This window comes from Vulpes vulpes, chromosome 2, assembly GCF_048418805.1.
Source record: "Vulpes vulpes isolate BD-2025 chromosome 2, VulVul3, whole genome shotgun sequence".
In the NCBI taxonomy this organism is placed as follows: domain Eukaryota; kingdom Metazoa; phylum Chordata; class Mammalia; order Carnivora; family Canidae; genus Vulpes; species Vulpes vulpes.
The window spans coordinates 93,182,733-93,206,038 of NC_132781.1; the positions used below are offsets into that span (position 1 = coordinate 93,182,733).

Here is a 23,306-nt window from a genome sequence, read left to right on the forward strand (position 1 = left end):
GGCAGCAACTGGATTTTAAATTCTTTGATTTCCCTGTGACACACAGCACATGATAATTGGTAACTCATTGTTAATTGTTGCAGCCAGACCAACACCTATGACAGAAAAACTATAATAACTTACTTTAATACATTAAAGTTATAAACTCATTCTCATTACACTTAGGCTTACAATAATTTCTTTTAGGCTTTGGAATGTTACAGCTTATACAGATTTTGTATGTGTATATTTGGGGAAGTGTTACATGAGTGACTACATTCCTGATTTTGCTTTTAAAATTTTGTGGATATCTCTCTTTGCAGCACTGTGCATTGAATACAGTAAATCAAAAGTAGAAAAGTGGACATTGGTAATGATATTTACAAGAGAATGGTAAAATGAAAATCGAAAGTAGTATAGCGTTATTCTTATACAGGTAAAGAAGAAAGAAGATGAGATTTGGATAAAATTGTTTTAATCAGCTATAAAATCTTCATATACCCTTTTTTTAAAAAAAATCTTTATATACCTTATCAAAGTATGCTTTAAATTTTATATTTGTGTGTGTGTGTATTGGAAATGTTTTTGTCTCATTCATAGGCTCTGAAGGCAGGATTCCCAAAAAGAAATTCTCTGAGTTGCAGAAAGAAAGACGCGAACAGGCACAGCGAACTGTTTTAATACATTGCCCAAATAAAATCAGTGAAAAAAAATTTCTGAAATACTTATCCCAACATGGACCTATTAGTAATCATTTCTTCTATGAGAGCTTTGTAAGTATCTGAAAATCATCTAACATTTATGCTTCTGAAAGATATGTATTTTTGCTATTTTGCTATTATTATAATATATCATATATCATTATGAAAATAACATTGGTTATTTGCAATATGGTAAAGTTAGATTCTCTTTTGATACCTTACATCTTTCTTTAAATTTCTTTTTTTTTTTGTTTTTGTTTTTGTTTAAAGATTTTATTTAATTATTTATTTATGAGAGACAGAGAGAGAGGCAGAGACATAGGCAGAGGGAGAAGCAGGGTCCATGCAGGAAGCCCGATGCGGGACTCGATCCCGGGACTCTAGGATCATGAGTCAAAGGCAGACACTCAACCCCTGAGCCACCTAGGTGTCCGATTTCTTTAAATTTCTTTAATGATATTTTGGTCTGAGAATAGAAATCTTTATGGCATTGTTACAGAATTAGAAGTAGTTTATAACTGACTAATTCCATTATTTGAATAAGTAGTCTCTTATTTTAGGGGTAAAGGCGGGGGGGGGGGGGTGGACACGGGGATTTTTGTTTTGCCTTTTGATTTTCTATTTCATCATTGTTTTCAGAGAGAAAGAGGCAGAGACACAGGCAGAGGGAGAAGCAGCCTCCATGCAGGGAGCCCCATGTGTGATTCCATCCCGGGTCTCCAGGATCATGCCCTGGGCTAAAGGCGGTGTTAAATTGCTGAGCCACCCAGGCTGCCGTATTGTTTCTTTTCTTAGTCCGCTTCTAATGATTAAAACCAGTGCTATGTTAGAAGTCTATTATTTGTAATCGTTTTTAGTATTATGATAATCATTTGGAAATTTGAACAGAAATACTATGTAAAATATATCCATCTGAGATGTCTTCTGTTTCTCCTTATGATTTTGGCATAGGGTCTTTATGCTGTTGTAGAATTTTGTCAGAAGGAAAGTGTCACTTCACTACAGAATATAACTCGTACTCCAAGTATGGACACAGAGGCTGCAATTCCATTCAAGTCACGTTTCTTCAATTTAAAGATGAAAAATCCATCAAGTCAGACTTCAGAACAGTCCTGTATACAATGCAGTAATCATTCCCCTCCTTCAAGCAAGAAGCTTTCTGAATTACTTTGTTATGCAGAAAGTGTAAGTTTTTAGGTATACTTCCCAATCCCTAAAAATATGTGTGTGTATGATATTAGTTTGTATGTTATAGGTTCTTTTCATAAAATATTCATACTATAGAATGTGTCAAGTGAAAAGTGAAAGTGATCCTTCTCTGCTCCCCTCCCCCATGCCCTGCTTATACGCCTGAGTAACCGCATTCTTCCAGAGTTTTCAGTCTTTGGACTATGCAGATTTTCTTTCTCCGGTCAGCATAATGGCATACAGTTGTACTTGGCATTTTTCTATAAATTTAAAAATATCCCCCCCCCCCCCCCCCAAAAAAAATCTCATTTCTGATTTAATCTATTTTGCTGCCCTAACATTGTTCGTATTAGTTTTGGGTTTTCTTCCTGAGGCTTGTCAGAGGTTTAGCTAGTTTGGTAGTCCTTTCAAAGAATCAGTTCATAATTTTTACCAAATGCTATTTTTGTTTGATTTTCTAATTTTAAAAAATTTATTTCTAACCTTATACATTTGTTTTATTTATTTTTCTTGAGTTTTATAGTTCAATTTTTTTTTTCCGTTATTTTCAATAGTATTTCCAAAAATGGGCATTTGAGGCTATGATTTTTATTGTAAATACTGCAGTTTCAAAATGTGCTTTTAAACCCCAGTTTTCTGGTGAAAATACAGGATTTTTATTCTGAGGAATTGAGGGATCTTGGGCCTTCGTTACCTGAGGTGTATTGCTTATTTCTAGTATTTCTTGCCTTTAACATGGTTCTTCCTTCCCCCCAACTTCATTTAAAATGTCTAGCTATGTGGTTGTTTTGATCTCTTCTGGAGCATTTTACTATTTTCATTTTCCTAAAACAATACTTTAGTTGTATTAAAGTAGTAGTGGTTTTAATTCTAGCCAACTTTGATTTTGCTAATGTTACCATTCTTCAGTTCTCTTTAAAAGAATAGTTAAAATCTTTTTAAAAATTTAATCAACTTTAATGGTCACAGGGAGAAAGTGTATGTTTTTAAGGTAAGTCTCCAAAGCCATCAAATCTCTAGAAGTAAAATGACAATTATTTTATATGACCTGTACATTTTCTGTATTTTGTTGGTTTTGTTTTGGTCAGCTAGATAGATGATCAGCTGAATACTCTCCTGAAGGAGTTCCAGTTAACAGAGGAGGACATTAAACTACGATATCTCACCTGTTCCCTTATTGAAGACATAGCAGCTGCATATTTTCTGGACTGTACAGTGAGACCCTTTGGGTCCTCAGTCAACAGTTTTGGGAAATTAGGATGTGATTTGGACATGTTTTTGGATCTAGATGAAATTGGAAAACTTAACACCAACAAGGTGATTATATTTCTTTAGATCACTAAAATTAAGATATTATAGAAGTAATCTTTGGGTGTAATAAAATTATAACTGTTGATTTATAAACTTTAATAAACATGGCTAAAGAATACCTACTTGATATTGATTATTTAGTTATAAAGTTTTTCTTTGTATTGGTGTAATAGATGATAATTTTTTTTGTGAAAATTCTACACATATGCAAATAAAAGGAGTATTTTTTTTTCCCAAAGATTCTGAAGTTTTTCAATTAGGCCAGGGTTATTTATTGGGTTATTCATATTTCTGTATCTTAACTAATGTTTTTTTATATCTGTGTGATCTAGTTATTGAAATAACTAGTTATTTGAAATCTCATGATTTTTGGTTTTGTTAATCTCTCCTAGGAATTCTTTTGATTTTTGTTTTATTCAGAGGCTCTGTTAGCTACATGTAGGTATATAGGTATATGATTATTATGTCTTCTTACTGGGTTCATTTATTATTAAATTATGTCCTTTATATATGCTTTTTCCCTAAATTCTTGTTAAGATAACTACGTGTTATTTGCTTCACATATCTTCTATATCTTCATTTTTGACCTTTACATATGTTTTGGGTATCTCTCTGATGAATACCAGATCACTGAATTTTGTGCTTTTACTCTGAGCTGTTTCTTTTTTTTTTTTTTTTTTCTGAGCTGTTTCTTCATGTATTTGTTCATTGTTACTGATCATGTATTTATTCATTATTACTGATTATTTTTGGATTCATTTTTATTGTCTTTTTATTTATGCTTTTTTCTGTACTTTTTATTTGCTTTTCATTCCCTTTCCTTTCCTCCTACCGGATTACTGCTTTAAAAAAAAAAAAAAGCAAAACTGAAGTATAGTTGACACAGTGTTACATTAGTTTCAAGTGGATGTATTTGAAAAGTTTATATGTTATGCTATCCTCACCACAAGAGTCTATCTTGTCACATCGGTCCCTGTGCAATGCAGTTACAGTACCACTGACCAAATTCTCTATGTTGTACCTTTTATTCCTGTGGATTTTCCTCTTACAGTTTAGAAATTATATATTCCATTTAGTTCTTATTAATATGTTTTAATGGGTAAAGTTGACCAGTATCTCTGTCATTCTCCCAAACAACATAAAGGATGCTTTAATTTTTTTTAAAGATTTTATTTATTTATTTATTTGAGAGAGAGAGAGAGAGAGAGAGAGAGCACAAGGCTGGTGGAGAGGCAAAGGGGGAGAGAGAGAAGGAGTAGTAGACTCCTCCCTGAGAGGGGAGCCTGATGCAGGGCTAGATCCCAGGACCCTGAGATCATGACCTGAGCTAAAGGTAGGTACTTAACCGACTAAGCCATCCAGATGCCCTAAGGATGCTTTAATTTTTTTTTTTTAAGATTTTATTTCTTCATAAGAGACACACACACACACACACACACACACACACAGAGTCAGGGACACAGGCAGAGGGAGAAGCAGGTTCCTTGCAAGGAGCCCGATGTGGGACTCCATCCTAGATCCTGGGCTCATGCCCTGAGCCACTGAGCAGACGCTCAACCACTTAGCCTCCCACAGGCAGAGGGAGAAACAGGCATCCTGCAAGGAGCCCAATGTGGGACTCGATCCTGGATCCTGGGATCACAACCTGAACCAAAAGCAGACACTCAACCAGCCATCATCCCAGGATGCTTTAATTTTTTTTTTTTTAAGATTTTATTTATGAGAGTCAGGGAGAGAGAGAGAAAGAGAGAAAGAGAGAGAGAGAGAGAGAGAAACAGACACAGGCAGAGGGAGAAGCAGGCTTCATGCAGGGAGCCTGACGTGGGACTCAATCTCGGGTCTCCAGGATCACACCCTGGGCTGAAGGGGCCGCTGAACCACTGAGCCACCTGGGCTGCCCAGCTTTAATTTAATTACAACTTTGAAAAAGCTTCTGGGGCACCTGGGTGGCTCGGTGGTTGAGCGTCTGCCTTTGGCTCAGGTCGGGGTCTCGGGGTCCTGGGATCGAGTCCCACATCGGGCTCCCCATGGGGATCCTGCTTCTCCTTCCCACTGCCTGTGTCTCTGCCTCTCTGTGTCTCTCATGAAGAAATAGTCTTGAAAAAAGGGGGGGGGGCTTCTGTGTGTTTATAAAATGTAGGTTTTTATGACTCTGTCTTTTTTATTTATTTATTTATTTATTTATTTATTTATTTATTTATTTATTTATTTATTTATTTATGATAGAGAGAGAGAGAGAGAGGCAGAGACACAGGCAGAGGGAGAAGCAGGCTCCATGCACCGGGAGCCCGATGTGGGATTCGATCCCGGGTCTCCAGGATCGCGCCCTGGGCCAAAGGCAGGCGCCGAACCGCTGCGCCACCCAGGGATCCCCATGACTCTCTTTTTTATATCTCTTAAGAAAGACTCTGTCTTTCTTAAGCTAGTAATTCTCTATGTGGATGTCCAGGTGGCCCTTCAGCCTGCCATTTTGAAAATGAAACTTTTTTTTTTTCATTTTTTGCAAATATTCTTTGGAAGTTTTTATAAAAGTTCTTATGTATGTTTCACATGTTAATTTAGTGGCATTTTAGTTTTCCTGACATTTGCTATCTTAATTCTGTTTCAAATTATCTTTGTATCTCCCCTTTTATGTATATCCTCAAAGCTATAGTCACACAGGTTCTTATAAACTCTCTCAGTGTCTTGCTCATATTTTCTCCAAATTCCTTCTGTTATGTTTAGTTAGTGGCTGATATATTCCTTCTACTATATTATAAGATAGGGTGGGGCAGCAACCATGTCTATTCATTTTCTTATCCCACCGAGTGCCTGGCATAACTTAATATACTTGTAATATACTTACTGAATTAAAACTGGCCAAGGAATGCAAAATACATCAAAATAAAATGAATCATTCCTCTAGTTAAACTAACATGTACTTGAAATTGTATTACATTCCTGGCAGGGACACTTAAATTGGGTTAGGTTATTTTTAATGGAGGTAAAAAGACTTTGCTAAATAATCAAGGTGCATAAAAATGTTTTGGGATGATTAAAACCTGTGCTCTGGAGCCAAACTACCGAAGAGTACTTCTTCTACTTACTAGTTGTGTGATCCTCAGGAAATTGTTTGTCTTCTCTGTGCCTACAGTTTTCTAGCTCTGAGATTGGGCTAGTACTAGAGCAGCTGTCACCTAGAGTGTTGGAGGGGCCTGATTGGGCTAATACACATGACATACATAGGATGGTGCTTGGCATGTAATAAGTGTTCAAATGTTGATCACAGCTGCAGTATTACTAGTTATTTAATTATTTTGTAAATAGGAAACAGTTTTTTCTTTGAAAGTAGAGGGAGGAGTTGGAAACTTTCAGTTAGGTCTTAGGTTTCTAAAATACAGAGGTATTCTGAAAAGATATTTTAAAAGACAGTGTTTCAGGGGCACCTGGGTAACTCACTCAGTTAAGTGTCTTACTTGGGCTTCGGTCATGATCTCAGGGTGCTGTTGTTCGTCTCCTCACTCAGCGGGAAGTCTGCTTGGCCCTCTGCCCCTCCTCTTTCTCTCTGAAATAAATAAATAAATCTTTAAAAACAGATAAAAAACAGTGCTCCAGTCTCACTAAACAATTTGATGTTATTTGGTTTGTAGGTATGTGTTATAAACATATACTTTGAAATATGTGCTTGTTTAGGATTATAATAGCTTTGCTATTAGAAACATTAAAAATGAAATACAATGAAATACAATGTAAGAAATACAATCTTTAAAAAGATTATACTTATTTGAGAGCATGTGCGCTCACAGAAGTGGGGAGGTGGAGAGCAGAAGGAGAAGGACAAGCTGGATCTCAGGACCTTTGAGATCATGACTGGGGTCCTAAATCCAGCCAGGCACTTAACCAACTGAGCCACCAAGGGACCCACTTTTAAACTCACCAACTTTGGGGCAGCCCACATGGCTCAGCGGTTTAGCGCCTCCTTTGGCCCAGGGCGTGATCCTGGAGACCCAGGATCGAGCCCATGTCAGGCTCCCTGCATGGAGCCTGCTTCTCCCTCTGCCTGTGTCTCTACCTGTCTCTCTCTCTCTCTCCCTCCCTCTCTCTCTCTCTCTCTCTCTCTCTCTGTATCTCTATGAATAAATAAATAAAATCTTAAAAAAAAAAAACTCACCAACTTCATAAAAGAGTCTCTTTGACTGCTTTGTGCAGTTGTGAACTCTCCTTCCTTTTGGTGTGTGTCTCCTTTGGCTAAGCCAGATTTTTGAAATTTTAATGTTTTTAAAGGGAAATCTGTCTGGATGACAGAATAGAGAAAACACAGCATACTTATTTGTGGAGATTATATACATGTATATATTTTTTAATGTATTTTTTTCTGATTATATGGTACTAGTTTAAAAAAATGTGTAATGTAAATATCTTTGATGGTCCCCCCCACCTCCAGAAGTAGCTACTGTGAATAGTTTTATATTTTGTCCTGGATTTTTTCCTTTGCATGTAGAAATTCTTTTTTATAACGAAATCTCCTTAATCTTCATAGATTGTAACTTGATCTTTTTTTTCCCTCCAGTTAATAGTATCTTGGCATTTCAGTCTACTGCATCCTTTTCAGTGGCTGCAGAGTATTCCATCAAGTGAATGGTGGAATACTTTATTTAACCAGTCCTTTATTTGTTAACATATTTTTTTAACCAGTCCTTTATTTGTTAGACATGGTGGTGTATTTTTCCCCTTTCTTTGTTGTCAACTGTATTAGTTAATACTCTTCAGTTATTCGCAGAAACCAACTCAAACCAGCTTAAACAAAACAAAAAAGAAGTAGAGGAAGCATTATAGAACCCAGGGCCAGGAATGTGGATGATGAGTCTTAGGAAAAAAAACTAGAAGTAGGAAGTATAAATTATTAAGAGTCCATGAGGTTAGTTGCTGTTTTTCTTTCTCCCCTTCATTCCACCCTCTGTATCCCCACTGATTTTTTTTTACATTTTTGTTCTTGTGATATAGAATGTGCCTGCAAAAAGCTTCTGAGTCATATATTTCAGCCACATGGTTGCCTCTGAACTTCAGTTCCAATCCTCAGAAGTCTCTGGATGAATATATGGTATAGTGTTCTGGTGCTTACATCAGCTGCTGTGCCTGGTCCACGCAGCTGGGAGTAAGAGGGTGGATTTCTATGATAAACATTGTTAGAGCGTGAATCCTTGTAGTAGGAATGGGTACTAGGAAATGGTTGGGGGTAGGGAGACTTATTAAGCTAAATAGAATTCCCGAAGGGTATATACCAAACAAATAATGTTATAATGCATGAATGGCTTTGTAGATTGGCTCACTGATACAAGTGTTTCTTTAGGGTAATTTCCTAGAATTTTAGTAGCTGGTCCAAGTATACATTTAAAGTTCCAGTAGATACTGAAGTTGTCTACTAAGTATGTCCCAGTTTACACTCCCACTGACAGTATACATGTTTCCCTGCACTCAGTGATGGTGATCCTGGCAGCCTTTTGGTCTCTGGCAGACTGATAAATGAAAAATCCCAGTTTTGTTTTAATTTCTTCTTTGGTTTCTGGGAAATAAGAGCGTCTTTTATTGTCTTTCTTAGCCATTTTTATTTCTTCTGTTAATTTCTTATTCAAAAAAATTTTTTTTGCCTGTTTTTAGAATTGGGTGAGTTTTTCTCCCTTTCATTTATATATACCCTTCATAAATTAGGGAAATTAGCCCTGTATGTGACATATGTATTAATTATTATTATACCTTTGTCATTTTTTTCTAGCAGTGAATTTATGTTTTACCTTGAGATGGTTTTGGTTTTCATACAATCACATTTCTTGTTTTGTATCTTCTGGAATTTTGTGTCATGCTTAGAAAATCCTTTACTGCTTGTAAAAACATTCATCCATTGTCTTCTGATACTTTACTGATAAAACTTTGTATGTGTAAATCTTGATTTATGTTGAATTTACTTTTAGGACTAACGTCAGGATCTAGTTTATTTTTTCCACTGGCCACTTAACTTATTTGTTAGGTAGTAATTTTACCCCAGTGATTTTTTTTTTTTCTTATAAAAAGCTCCCATTTACACATGTTTTTATATTCAGACCTCAGGTAATTTTCTAATGGAATTTCAAGTGAAAAATGTTCCTTCAGAAAGAGTTGCAACTCAGAAGATCCTGTCTGTCATAGGAGAATGCCTTGACCACTTTGGCCCTGGCTGTGTGGGTGTACAAAAAATCTTAAATGCTCGATGTCCTCTTGTGAGGTTCTCACACCAGGCCTCTGGATTTCAGTGTGATTTGACTACTAACAATAGGTATGATCTCTTTAATTTTATAATCTTATATATGAATATTATAAAGTATTAGCATAGTTCTTGTACAGAAACAGTGGCTTTGGACTCTTACATATGCTTCAAAATAGTAACTTTTAAAAATTTTGAACACTTGGATTTAAAACTTGGAACTATTTTCTCTTATATGTATCTGTTGGTTTCTTTGGTCTTCATGAATAAAACGTTAGGAGAATGTGTTTAAAGTGTTATACCTAACTAACATCATCTTCTGAGGAGAGCTGTTTCATTGTTCTTAACTTAGATTGATAACAACATGAAAGCAGCTCTAGTAGGTCTTCTGTATGTAGTCTTTTAAGTATATTTAAAAATTGCCTCCAGATATAGTCAGCTTTGGGTCTTTAGCAGATTTTCATTTTATTATCCTGGCAATCTGCTTCCTTAAAAAAAAAAAAAAACAATAGGGTATGAATGACAGGTTCTTTCATACTCTTGATTTCTTTTCTTTCATTCTCTGTCAGGAAAACTTCTCAATTGAGTTTATTTCATAACTAGTATTCTCCTTGCCTGCATTAGATTTCACTATATTATCCATTCGATAAATAATCATTACTAAAAACAGATTCAGAAAATCCATTCCAGAGCAGTTTTTTTGCTTCAACTTGTGCTCACTAACAAGTCAGTGCTGAGTACTTTGGAATTTCTCTCAAGTAGCTCAGGGAGTAAAAATAAAAAAATATATATATATAATGCACTTTCTATCAGTTTTTAAAAATTTATCTTAGTATCCTTCAGGTTTTTATACACCTGTATTGTTTCTTTATATCAAATACCTTGCACTGTTTGATAATTTATTTTCAGCTTAATGTAGATTCATTGACATAAAACATCTAATCACCTTGAATTTCTAATTTGTCATTTCTTTTCTCTTTAAAACTCAGGATGTAAATGCCATGCTGATACTTAAAGAGTTGAAGTTGATACTGTTAATGGTTTTGTGCCCTCTGTCGGTTCTTTGGGAAATTACAGGATGTATTTTGATCAGTAGGAGCTTAATTTCAAAATATTTCTGATTAATAATTTTTTGCATTGCAACATTATGACTAGGAAACATTGAAAATAAGTTCTGAAGTTTGATTTCTTTAAAAGGCATTTTATCTTCATGGATTTTGGTTTTTTAAATGTTAGATTTAACATAATTTTGGCTGAATCTTAAGACATATGTATACTCATAATAAAATAAGTAGACTATTTTCCTTGCATGCTGAAGGACTAGATAACTAATGTGTGAAAGTGAGGTGTAGAGCCTCTTATTTACAAATGTGTCAGTGTCTTTACTGATAGTTACTAAAGAGCACATATATAGTGTGTTTCCCTTATTATTTAAATCATTTAGAAATTTCGATTTAAAAATTCTGAATTTTACAACTACAATATGACTGTCAATATTTAAAAGAACATTTTAATGTTAGTGAATGTATTTGATATTTAACCATTCACATTAAATTTTATTTGCAAATATATAATGCTTTGATTATCTGATCATGGTATTCTGAATATGCTTAGTTATAGTAAGATATTTACATATGTTCCCTGGTATGTGTTTTATTCTTCTCTGGAACAGTAATTTGGGGGTTTGAAAATTCTTTTTCTTTTTCTTTTGAAGGATTGCCTTGAAAAGTTCTGAACTGCTTTATATATATGGTGCTCTCGATTCAAGAGTGAGAGCCATGGTGTTCAGTATTCGATGTTGGGCTCGAGCACATTCATTAACAAGTAGTATTCCTGGTTCTTGGATTACAAATTTCTCTCTTACAATGATGGTCATCTTTTTTCTCCAGAGGAGATCACCCCCTATTCTTCCAACACTTGACTACCTAAAAACCCTAGCAGGTAAGACTAGAAGCAGTTTATTTTCTCTTTCTGACGTTTTAAATGAATATAATTACCTACCATGTGTTATCAAAGACACGTGTGTTTTTTGGTCTGTAATTTGTTTTTATTTTTAAAGCTTTGTGAATCTAAAATTTATGTGCTTTTTATTTTTTTAATGCCCACTAGGGGTCATGAGAGCAGATGATTTGCAAAGCTGAGGCCTTGAGAGTTCTGTCCTATTTGTGTCAGTTGGCAAGGTTGTTTACAATTATCATGAGACAGTTGGAGCCTCTTATTTGACCAAGCCTGGAATGACCTTGAGGAAAAAAACATCCCAGATACAGCTTTTGAGTGGATCACAGTTTCAACAAGGACTTTCCAAATATGAATTTATTTCCAGATTTTTTTTGAAGACGCTAAAAATGGTTTCATAATGTTTTAAAGATCCTAAATGTTTTTTGATTAAAAGTTCACAAGCAATCTGAGATGAATTATTTTTAATTTAGTATATTTTAAAATTTATGTTGTAAATTGATATTTTGGTAGAGTGCTGGAGGGAGATATTAAAGTATTAATAGTTCTAAATCCTAAAAAGAAGATAAATCAGGGAAACACTCAAAATGTGTAGACACTGTATCTTTTACCCATTCTGTACATTGCTGCCAAATAGTAATTTTTTTTTTAAGGTTTTTATTTATTTATTCATGAGAGACGCAGGGAAAGAGAGACAAAGGCAGAGGGAGAAGAAGCAGGCTCCTTGCAGGGAGCCCAATGTAGGACTCGATCCCAGGACTGCAGGATCATGCCCTAAGCTGAAGGCAGATGCTCCACCACTGAGCGACCCAGGTGTCCCAAGTACTTTTAAAGTACATCTCTGAATCTTCCAGTTTGAAATAACCTTTAAAGGGATTTTTTTTTATTCTCTATAGATAAACCTCAGTTTCCTTAGCTAGATATTAAAGATCTTCACTTATTAGCTAGTCAGACCCAACTTCCTAGTCTCTTTTTCCCTTGTTCCACCTCTTGCGTTCCCACATTCCACTCAATACCGTTAGGCCTCCCATCACATTCCATTTCAAATCTTTTGTTCACACTATTTGTTTTTCTGCCTGGCCTGTAACTTCTTTTCTCTCAGTTCTTTCTTCTGTGCCACCTTCTCTTATTATCCAAATTAGAAGTAGTTCCTTCCTATGAACACTGTTAAGTACTGATTTAGCTTGAAATTGAGCTTTATAAAACCTCTGTGTGTAGGAGGTTAATGGAAAGTAGGAAGTTTTCAGAAGATAGGATAGTGGTCATGGATCTCACTTTTGAGGTTGAAATAAAGGGGCACTATCCATGGCTGTGCTCATCTCATTGTTTGGTATCATTCACTCACTAAATACTTATTGGTTACTTACAGGTATTATGTTTAGTGCAGTGAGGATACAGATGATATTCTTAGGTAACTCACAGTCCGGTAGAGATGTAGGAGACACACATACAGACATACAGACATACATAAAATGTGGGTAGATCTTCAGAATAAACCTGTACATAGCACTTCCTCTTCAACCTTTGCTGTGTGTGCTAACGCTTAAAACTGCCCTCATAGAGACCATTTTGGGGAAATATGGACCTTTCAGAGTTTAGAAGCTAAGGAAAGTAGAAGCTATAAGAAAGAGTAGAAGTTATAAGAAAGTAGAGCTATAATCAACTGAGGCAAGTTGATGTTGGGGACAAACTGTTCCTAACATCTTATTACTCTTTTCTAGTTTTACTTGTACTGTTACTTTTGCCAGAGTGGGGCTCTTACCATTCCCTTCCCTGGAACATTTATACTAACCTTCTCTCCTTACCTCCTTTTGTTACCCACCAGTATATTTGTAACTAGCAGAGCAGTTGTCAGAAATTCATGTCTAATTGTATTATTCTCTCTTGAAGTCTTTCAGTAACTTCCTAGTATCTTTAAAAAAAAAAATTCTCATTATTTTAGAAAAAATGTGATTGATGGACAAACTGAAAATTACATGTTTTAATTTCAAATCTGTTTTTTAAAACAATTTAAATGTATTTGTATCTAATGGCATCAAAACAGAAAAAACTCGTTTTTGGAATCCTTTAATTTTCTATTTTAAAATACCAAATTGCTTGTTTAAAATTTTTCATGTTAGCTTTTAAACAGTGTAAGAGAAGTTTTCAGGTTTTTTTTTGCAATTATTTTTCTACACATAGCACATTGTGGATGTGAATGACAATAAATGAAGACGCAAATTTGATAGCATTATTGCTACTTTTTTATCTTTTATTTTTGAAGTTCTAGCAATATCTTGAATTTGTTATAAAAGAATTTTTCATAAATTAATGTATTTTAAGGATGTTGTGAAGATTATTTTAAGGAGATTTTATCAAAATATTTTTTTCTATTCATTTAGGTATTTTTCAAATACCATGTTTTTTGTACTTCCTGATTTTAACCAGCAGTCCCATGTTGGTATATATATCTAATATATGTATATCTAGAGTAAAAACAATGTTAAACTATGAAATAATCCAAACCATCTTGGGTGCTCTGTGATTGATTAGCTGAGTAAGTTAAGTCTTGTGTACATTTTGTTGTTTTTAAGTGTGCCTCTCACTGGATATTCATTCATATAGAGGCACTTGATTTGTCTTTAAAAAAAAAAAAAAAGCTTGCTTCCTTGTTTGTTTATTAATAAAAGGTGGCATGAATTTCTGGAACACCTTCTAGGACTTGATAAACCTGTTTGGAACCGAGAATAAGTCCAGACATTGTAGAGTTGTATTTAGGGTCTCTTTGACCATTGTTTTCCTTGTCTTCTGTGTTCACTTCTGTGTGCAAATCTGGAGCCTCTGCAGTCTAAACTCCTTGCTGATCCTCAAATGCTTTGTTCTTTTTGGCATCTGTCTATGTGAAATTGCCGCCTTCTCACTACCTTGTCTTTTCACATGGAGAGACCTCTTCTCTGTTATGCCAGGGAAGAGAGAAGACAGATCCAGTCCAGGATTTCATGTGTTGGGTCACTGGTGTCTGGCTCCCTCCTGCCTTCCTCCCAGGAGGTTGGCTTCCAAGCACCTGGTACACACGTGTAACAACTGCCACACTGCTGACTTCTTTTACCTGCCTGTGTTGGCCAAGCCTTTCTAGGGCAGGTGATCTTTGATTCATTTTTGCATTTTCTGTTCTTGGCATAGTATCGGGTCCCTAGGAGAAGTTCAGTAAATTTCAGGGAATTGGCTGAACGTTTTACAGTTGAAAGCTTTTTGTACTGTGCATGATGGCCATTTTCATATTTTGGTTACTCTTGAATTTCTGTTTCTTTGTGTTTTCTTAGAATCTCCACTCCTTTCCCCTCTATGTCTCTTACTGTGTGTTCTCTCCTAAATTGGTTTTGCTGCTTTTGTTATGTTTACTTCTGTACTTGGTGCTTTCTGTGGCATTTTCTTTTTATAAATACTTGTTTGATTGCAGTTTTTTGCTTAGGATCCCTGTGCTTACTTCCTGTGACGAATTAAAGATTTGAGGAAGAAATGACTGGGTATAGTATCTCTGGCAATGTTGATGCAGAAACCCCAGAATGGAAGAGAGTTTTAATTGGTAGCTCTGTGTGACCCAGTCACAATTTATTGGGTGGTAACTCTGTGCCAGGTACTTGGCTAAAAAGTCTTACACATCATCTTACTCAGTCCTCCCAGCAAATCTTATGAGACACAATTATTTTTTTCATTTTATAGATGAGAAAACTGAGGTTTTGAGTTTTTCCAAATTTTTTAAGGTAACTGAAATATACTATATCTAGAAGTACGTGTGTGTGTGTGTGTGTGTGTGTATGTGTGTGTGTATCAGATTTCACAAACTGAACACACCCATGTGAATACCAGCCTGACTGAATGAATACCACAGAAGCACTAGTTGTATTTCCTTTTGGTCTCTACACCCTCCCTGACCTCCCTTTCAATAGTATGGATTCATTTTACTTGTTTATATCTCTTAGATATAAAGGATCATATAGTGTGTATTGTTTTGTATCTGGTTTCTTCTCTTTCAACATGATGTTTAAGAGATTCAGTCCTACTGCTTGTGTATTAGTGGACCACTCATTTTCATTGTGATATAGTACTCTTCTATGTGAATATACCAAAAAATACTTATTTTTTGATGGGCATTTGAATAACTTGTAGTTAGGACTGTTACAGGTAATTGCTGATAACATTCTAGTGTGTTTCTTTTGGTGAGCATAGGCACTCCTGTCGGTCAAATATAAACTGGTAATAGAATTTCTGAGTCTTGGAATTTGGGCATATCCAGCATTAGTAGACACTGCTAAACAATTTTCCAAAGTGTAAACTCCCACAGGCATTATGGACAAATTCTAATTGTGCTTTATCTTTGCCAACACGCGGTATTATCTTTTTTTATGGTAGCTGTTCTAAATGCATGATAGTGGCATCATGGTGTGTTTTGGTTTTCTTTTTCCTAATGACTAATGAAGTTGAGCACCTTCTCGGGCTATCTCAGCCATTTGGGTACTTCTTGTGATGTTTCTTTAAGTTGCCTATTGTTCTCTTGGCTTCTCTTTAAAAGATTCATCGGTAGGAATTCCTTACATATTCCACAGTTGAATCCTTTGTCACATGTTACAGATGTGTGTCTATATTTGAAATCTCAAATAAATACATACTATGGTTCCTTTTTCAGTCTCTTAATGGTGTTTGGTGAAAAGAACTAATTTTTAAAATTTAGTTTTGTCAAAGTTACAGATGCACTTGTTAAAGAGTAAAATATTCTACAAACATGGTAACAGTAACTCACACTCTGAACCTGTGCCTTCTATTCCTTTTCCTTGCTCTGTAGGCAGCTACTTTAACTCTTTTAGCTGATTTGTTTGCTATTATGAACTGTATTTCAAAATAAAGTACTTTAATTTCTGTATTTATTGGGGAGTAGAATTGGCATATACATTGTATTAGTTTTAGGTATAGAGTTTGATGATTCAGTATTTGTATATGTTGCAAAATGATGACCATGTTTCTTGATTTTTAGTTTTAGGCATCAGGTATGATTTCCCTTTATGTTCTTCCATAAAGAGGAATTACCTTTTTTCCTCCTGTAGCCCTCACTATACACGTATCTCTTCTGCCCCTCATATTCTGAATATGGCTGTGGCTCAATTTTGCTATACACTCTTTGTGATTATGTAAATGCTATTCCGGTCTAAACCATGGAGTAAACTAAAATTAATTTCCTTTCCTGCCCAACTTTTTCTGTTATTTGGAGATAATAGTTTTTAATACTGCTTAATTTCTTGTTTGCTTAGTTTTGTATGTACTTAACACTACTTGAATCTCCAGCTTGCTACTGGTTGTAAATCTTTTGTCAGAACAGTCAGAATCATCACATACTCTAATTCTTCCTTATGTAGGCTCCATTTTTCTAAATAAATTATTTTTTTACTTTTTTTTTTTTTTTTGAGTTTTCGTTACAAGTTTAGTGTCATGTTAGAAGCCTTCCTCGGGTATCTGATAATCTTTGATTTTCTGCTCATATTTGAGTTAGGAACTAATAAAAAGTTAATTTGAACCTCTGAGCTTAAGGGGAGGGGGCTTATTGACCGAGAGCTTCATTGTAAGGTAATGTAGCTGGACTGTTCCATTGGCGGGTGCTTTTTATGTCACTATTTGTGGGTCATTCCTCTTGAGCTATTCAGATTCCCCAGACATGACTCTTTTAATATTTTTCTGGAAGAAAAGTTCTGGTTACTAGCATGCCATAACTTTGACACTAATTAGTGTTAGAGCTGTTGGCGTATCTCAGTGAGCCAGAGGATCCCGGCTGCCAGTCATGTTCTCCTGCAACTGTTCCTTCAAAACATCCTGGAGTGATCACAGCTAAGGCCTTTAGGTTGCTCTACTACTGGCTTATTAAATGGAAATGGCACTAAAAATTTCTTGGGATCCTTTACTCTGTGCTTTCACCAGCATTCAACTCTGTTCATATACCTTAGCATTCTCCGCTGACTCTCTTTGAAATATAGTCTGTATGAGAGGCTCTGATCTTGGATCTTTACAAGATTTGGGATCATTGAGGTAGTATGGTTGGAAAAGCCTGCTTTGTTCCATCGTAGAATGACTATCCATTTTTTTAGCTGTTCTAATCAAATCCAGAACTTGGGGTACAGATTCCTCTGTGATGAGTATTTAAGATGTTCTTCACTCTTCAGTGTTTGGATCACAGCAGGGGCAAAAAAGCCTTTCGGTTCTATACTTTTCAATAGATAAGTGAGATGAACAGGGGGAAGGATCTTTAAATACTGTGCTATAAAGAAAATCAGTAAATTTCTACCAAAAGAAGGAGGCTATAGGAAAGGCTCCACTTGCCTGCCAGGGAGGTGTACCAGAAGGTGTGAGCAATATGACAGTGCCATGTGCATTTCATACAAAGTATTTCCATATGTTGGTCTGCTCTGCAATGATGGACACAAGCAAGGGCACACCTTCGAGAGAAAGGAGATGATGATGGAAACTTTTTTATAGAACTATTCTTGCAATGAGGGGATGAGTCTTTTTTCTGATTCTTGCTTTTGGGGGATCAGCAAATAAATTCTTTGTTAAAACTTGCTTTTAGGACAGTTTTCCTACCCTCAGTTCTGTCTGTCTCTCTGTGTAGATATCCTTTCTTTTACTCTTTCTAAAGTAAGCCTAAGGTTTTCTGTCAGGGAAGAAGAGATCTGGGGGAGTCTAACTGCTTCTTCAACCATCAGGTTCCAGTCTCAATGCTTCCAGGTAGACCTAGTGCTTGCATTGCAGTTCCTGAGTTGTTGGGAGCTCTGTCTTGTAAATTGGGTATTTTCTTGGCTTTCTTTACTCCTAGTTTAGAATTCAGTCTTTTCAGATCTCCTGAGTCTTTGCTACTTGTCTATCAGTTCTTTAACTGAAAAATTTTGGGTTGTTCTTATTTCTTCTGTTTTCCATGTTTAAGATTTTATGTCATTTTACTGTCATTTCATTGGTGTTTTGGGAGGGGATTAAGGTAGATGCTTGTGTTCATTTCATTATTTTTACCCCATAGCATGTGCTCTTAACCAGTATATAGTCACCCTCTGTGAGGCTGGGTGTTATTGGAGCATATGGCATGGTTGGAGAAGCAGGTAGAACTTTACCCTGTCTGTTGATTAGCATAAGTGATTAATAGAGAAGAGTCTGTATTATAGATGTGCATATGTGAAGAATAGTATCTAAGTATCAGTCACATTCTGGAGTCGAGTGAGCTACAAGGCAGTAAAGCTCCTTTGAAACATGGATATAACCGTAACACTTAAATTCTTCACAAGATAAGATCTGTACTTGAGAGGCAGTTGCTTGGATGTGCATTTCAAAAAGCATTCTGGGTGAGTGGACTAGAAGGAAACAAAATGACAGTGTGTCTAAGTGAATATCACCCCACCCCCTAATATTAAATAGTTTGCATTGATTAGTACAGCAAAGATCACCTACTGCCTTCTCCCATTTAATTACTAATGACTCATGGTGTACTAGAAGCTTTCGTTAGACCTGTTAATAGTTATAATAGAAGCAGAATATAGTTACATGATTCTTAGCTGTTCAAGCTTTGTTCCAGTAAGCTCCTCTTATGAAAGTAGGACATAAAAGATTTGTTATCAAAGAAAAAAAATACTAAGCCTTCATATGAACTTTATGCCTGTTCTGTCCCTTACATAAGTGCCCGTCAACTTTAAGTTACTTACTAGATATGCATGTATGTAGCTGGCACAGTGTAGATTTTTCTCTTTTGACCGGAATGATTAACCTAAATAATTATACAACCCATAGACATGATTATCTGTACTGCAGCCTCTGAGTAATCTATAAAGAGTGCCAATAGTGATCTCTGTAACTAATTATGAGTTACTATAGTATTGATATTAGTTCCCTGAAAAAATGTTGGGTAAGTTATCAATCAGGCTATGTCTGTGAAAACTTATTGAGTGAATTTCATTTGTCACGTATATTGTGCTAAAAGAAATAATGGATGTACCAATCCATGAGGCTCTAAGGTTTCCAAAGGAAGCAAGGAAATCAAATTTAGTAAATACATAACCTGACTTTTTCATAGTTTCTAAGTTCATGTAAGGTGAAAGTGAAGGAATCTGTCATCAAGCTCCTAATATGAGATAGTTAAGGTGCTTATTACCTGGCTCTTTTCCTCACGACTGGGAGTTTGTATTTACTTAAAAGTTTTGACATTGTTTCATATAATACCTTTAGGAAAAAAAGTATGGCAGGTTTAAACTAACAGTGATCGGGTTTCATATGTCTGAATAGGTTGAGAATCATTTTTCTGTTGTAGCACTATCCAATAGAACTTTCTATGATGATAGAAGTGTTCTATATCCATGTTGTACATAAGGTAAGCACTGGTCTCTTGTGGAGGCTGTTGGGCACTTGAAGTATGATTAGTGTGGTTGAGGAACTGAGTTTTTTATTTTAATAGCCACATGTGGCTGGTGGCGGTATATTAGACTGTGGGTGTTAAAAACAAATGGCGGAGAGAGGAAAGGAGGGAAAAGACCTGACAGGCAAGCTGCTAGGTGTGAATGTCTTAGAGATTTTGAAAAAACAAAGGTGGCCCTATCTTCAATCAGAGGATACTTTTTTCCTTAAAGTTTTAATACTTTCTGTTAAAAACCCTTTTAGTGAAGAGCAGCAGTCACAGAAAGTCTGTTTTTCTTTAAGTACATTCCTAGAAATATTTTAACATGGATCTCATTTTTCTGTGGTAGTAATGCTTTAGATGGAAGTACATTCCTGCAAAGACATAGTAGTTAAAATAACATCAATATATATGACTGGCATTGTGTCACAAGAAATATAACTTGATAATTTGAAAGAGTAAAACATGTGTCTGGGTCCTATGAAAAATAGATCTAAGTGTGGAGCACCTGGGTGGCTCAGTCAGTTAAGAGTCTGACTTAGGCTCAGGTCATGATCTTGGGATCCTGGGATCGAGCCCAGCATCAAACTCCATGCTCAGCATTCTCTCTTTCTCTCTCTCTCTCTCAAATAAATAAATAAAATCTTTTAAGAAAAAAAAAAAAATCTAAGTGTGTGTATAAGTTCTTCAGGGTACTATAACATATAATAGAGGACATAAAATTTGCTATTAAAATTAATATGTGGGGTGCCTGGGTGGTTCAGGTCATTAAGCATCCATCTCTTGGTTTTAGCTCAGGTCATGATCTCAAGGTCTTGGGATTGAGCCCCACATGGGGCTCTGCACTTAGCATAGATTCTGCTTCTCCTCTCCCTCTCCCCTTACCCCTTACCCTGCTTACATTCTCCACTCCTCCAATAAATCAATAAATCCTTAAAAAAATAAAATTAATATGTTAGGATCTAGAGTAATTTTTAAGAAATTATATTAGTAACCCAGGTCTTAATAAAAAATACCAAAACCACAAAAAAAGAGAGACAAAAATTTGAAAGACCCTTATTTGTCACTTTCTAATTTCTATATTTAATCCCCCTGTTGGGGATTATAGCATTCAAAATATTGATCATTCAGATTACTGGTTATGTGCCTGCTGTAAGCTAGACATGTGTTGTGACTAGACTGGGTGTGTGGAGGGAGAGTAGTGAAGGGGACAGTGACATTTGTAATCCCAGCCTGAGGTAGGAGAGTAGGCAGCGTGTATACAGTCAAAATGCAGTCAGATAAGTGCTCATGGAACATGGAATAACTAACGGAGGATGGCCAACTTGGAATTAGCAGATGCTTTCAAGGTGAGGTGGCTGTTAGATTTTTGAAGAGTGGGAATTTGCTTATTGTACAGTGGAAGGTAGAATGGGCAAGGAATTTCATGCTGGCTGTATATTTTTCATGAAGGGAAGGATTCCTTATGAAGATACAAATACTTTTAGACAAGGTGAATGCTTAAGCCCAGTGTGCTGTTTATTTTGTGGTAGTGAATTCTGGTTGCCTTTAGAAATTATCAGAAGTTCTTTAAAACTCTTAGAACATTCAGTTTGTGTCACAGATGAATTGTTGAAAAAATATGCACCAAGGGGTGATAAGGATGGAAATGGTGAGAAAATGAAATATTATTAAGATAGTGCTGAGATTTGAGTTGGTAAAAGATGGAAACTATCTACATTTTCATTTATAACTGAAAAACTAATGACCTCACAAGATAAAGAATCATTGCGTTGTTGATAGACAATTTTAGTATGCCAAAAAAGTAATGTTAATATCACTGTACTGTAATTAGTCTTAAATCTTTTTTGTAAGGAGTTTTAAATCCTAATAACTGTAAATATATATAACACTGACTAAGAAATAGAACACATTGATCTGTAACTTCGATTTACTTAATTGTAGATTCCTTTTCTTAAGTAGGCACTATCTTTGAAATGTGAAATGTTTTCCATTTCTGTTTATTGAAGATGCAGAAGATAAATGTATAATAGAAGGCCACAACTGTACATTTATTCGTGATTTGAATAGAATTAAACCTTCAGGAAACACAGAAACACTAGGTAGGTGTTTTGTATTTTTTCCCCCTCTTTCTTTGTTTGTTTTTAATTGAAACAGACCTTCCTCTTATTTTCCTTGTTTTATTTTCTTACAGAATCACTACTCAAAGAATTTTTTGAGTATTTTGGCAACTTCGCTTTCAATAAAAATTCCATAAATATTCGACAGGTAAATAATATTTTAATATTTGGTGATTAAATATCTGATTCTGCTGTACTAGTATTTAATTCGTTTTCAAAGCACTGTAATGTGTTAGTGTATTTTAATTCCACAGTGATAGATACTAAAAGAAATTGATGCCTGGAGGAGTTCCATAAGATCATTCATCTAGTTATTTGGAAGCCAGCTCTTTTAGTGTCTAATACTGTATCCTTTAAAATGTGTATTATAGTCTGAAAAACTTTCTAGAAAACATAATTTTATATACAGTTCTTTTTAAACTGCTTTTGTGTTCATAGAAGAAGTAGGATACACAGCCCTATAGATTTTAGTGATTCTCTCAATTTGAGCTCTAAATTTACTCAAGCAAATGAATTTATGATCTTGGTTCATCTGAATAGCTGGAATCATAGACATTTTTCTAAAAAAGATAACCCAGAGCAGAACCTTAGGCAAAATCTGTTCCGAAGCTGGGGATATTTGAGATAGCTCTCTCTTTAGATTTATTCTGTTTGGCATTTGAGTACTTGGTTACAACCATTATAAGATTGGCTACATAAGACACATAATCAGATACTCTTTTTGTTGTTTCTTCACATCTCCTTTGTTCATTCCTGCTTCTTATCCTGCTCATGGAGATTTTGTTTAACAACAACAACAACAAAAGTGTGGGGAAGGGAGAAGGAGGGGAGGGCTCTGGAATGCAAGCTACTATGGCAGTTAGATTCCATATGAGAAAAAAGTCGCTGATTGTATGAAGTTCTTTATCCTTTTTGTACCCTTACCCCTAGGTGACAGAGATGGTTGGACAGACATGACCCCTACTGGGTAGGGCATGAGAGAAGTTAGGGAATAGAGGTGCTACTCACATTGGAGAATCTTGGCCATTTGTTTTCTTAATATTTTAGTAGTACATGTGATCTCATTTGAAAGAGGAGAAGATTGTGTATGCCAATGCATCATTGCCATTCATATGAATCATATGAAAGCTTAAGCTTTTTTTTAAATCTCTGTGAGATGTGGTCTTACCTGTCAGAGCCTTATATAACTTGGTATTTTAGGAATATAATAGGAAACTTTCAGTGTTTTAAAATGAATAATGAATTATCCTTTGCTCCTTCTCTTCCTTTCCGACTTTATTCTTGGGAAACATTAATTACTGTATTTAATTTAAGGATTCTAATTTTGTATGCTTCTATTATGTTTTTGGCAAGGCTCAAAAATACGGCTGTCTTCACTTTATTTTCTATTTTTCTTTTTCATTTTTTTTCCCTTCCTCAGCTTTATCCTCCTAGGT

The 23,306-nt window shown here is 35.4% G+C and overlaps 1 protein-coding gene across 1 annotated transcript in view; it reads left to right on the forward strand.

Moving 5' to 3' along the window:
- The window catches only part of MTPAP (mitochondrial poly(A) polymerase), a 29,543-nt gene that overhangs the window by 5,126 nt on the left and 1,111 nt on the right, over window positions 1-23,306 (forward strand). The window contains exons 2-8 of the mRNA XM_026000871.2: window positions 580-752; window positions 1,632-1,865; window positions 2,961-3,185; window positions 9,257-9,468; window positions 11,111-11,337; window positions 21,760-21,852; window positions 21,945-22,018. Coding sequence (XP_025856656.1) covers window positions 580-752; window positions 1,632-1,865; window positions 2,961-3,185; window positions 9,257-9,468; window positions 11,111-11,337; window positions 21,760-21,852; window positions 21,945-22,018 — 1,238 coding nt within the window. The remainder of the gene's footprint in view (window positions 1-579; window positions 753-1,631; window positions 1,866-2,960; window positions 3,186-9,256; window positions 9,469-11,110; window positions 11,338-21,759; window positions 21,853-21,944; window positions 22,019-23,306) is intronic.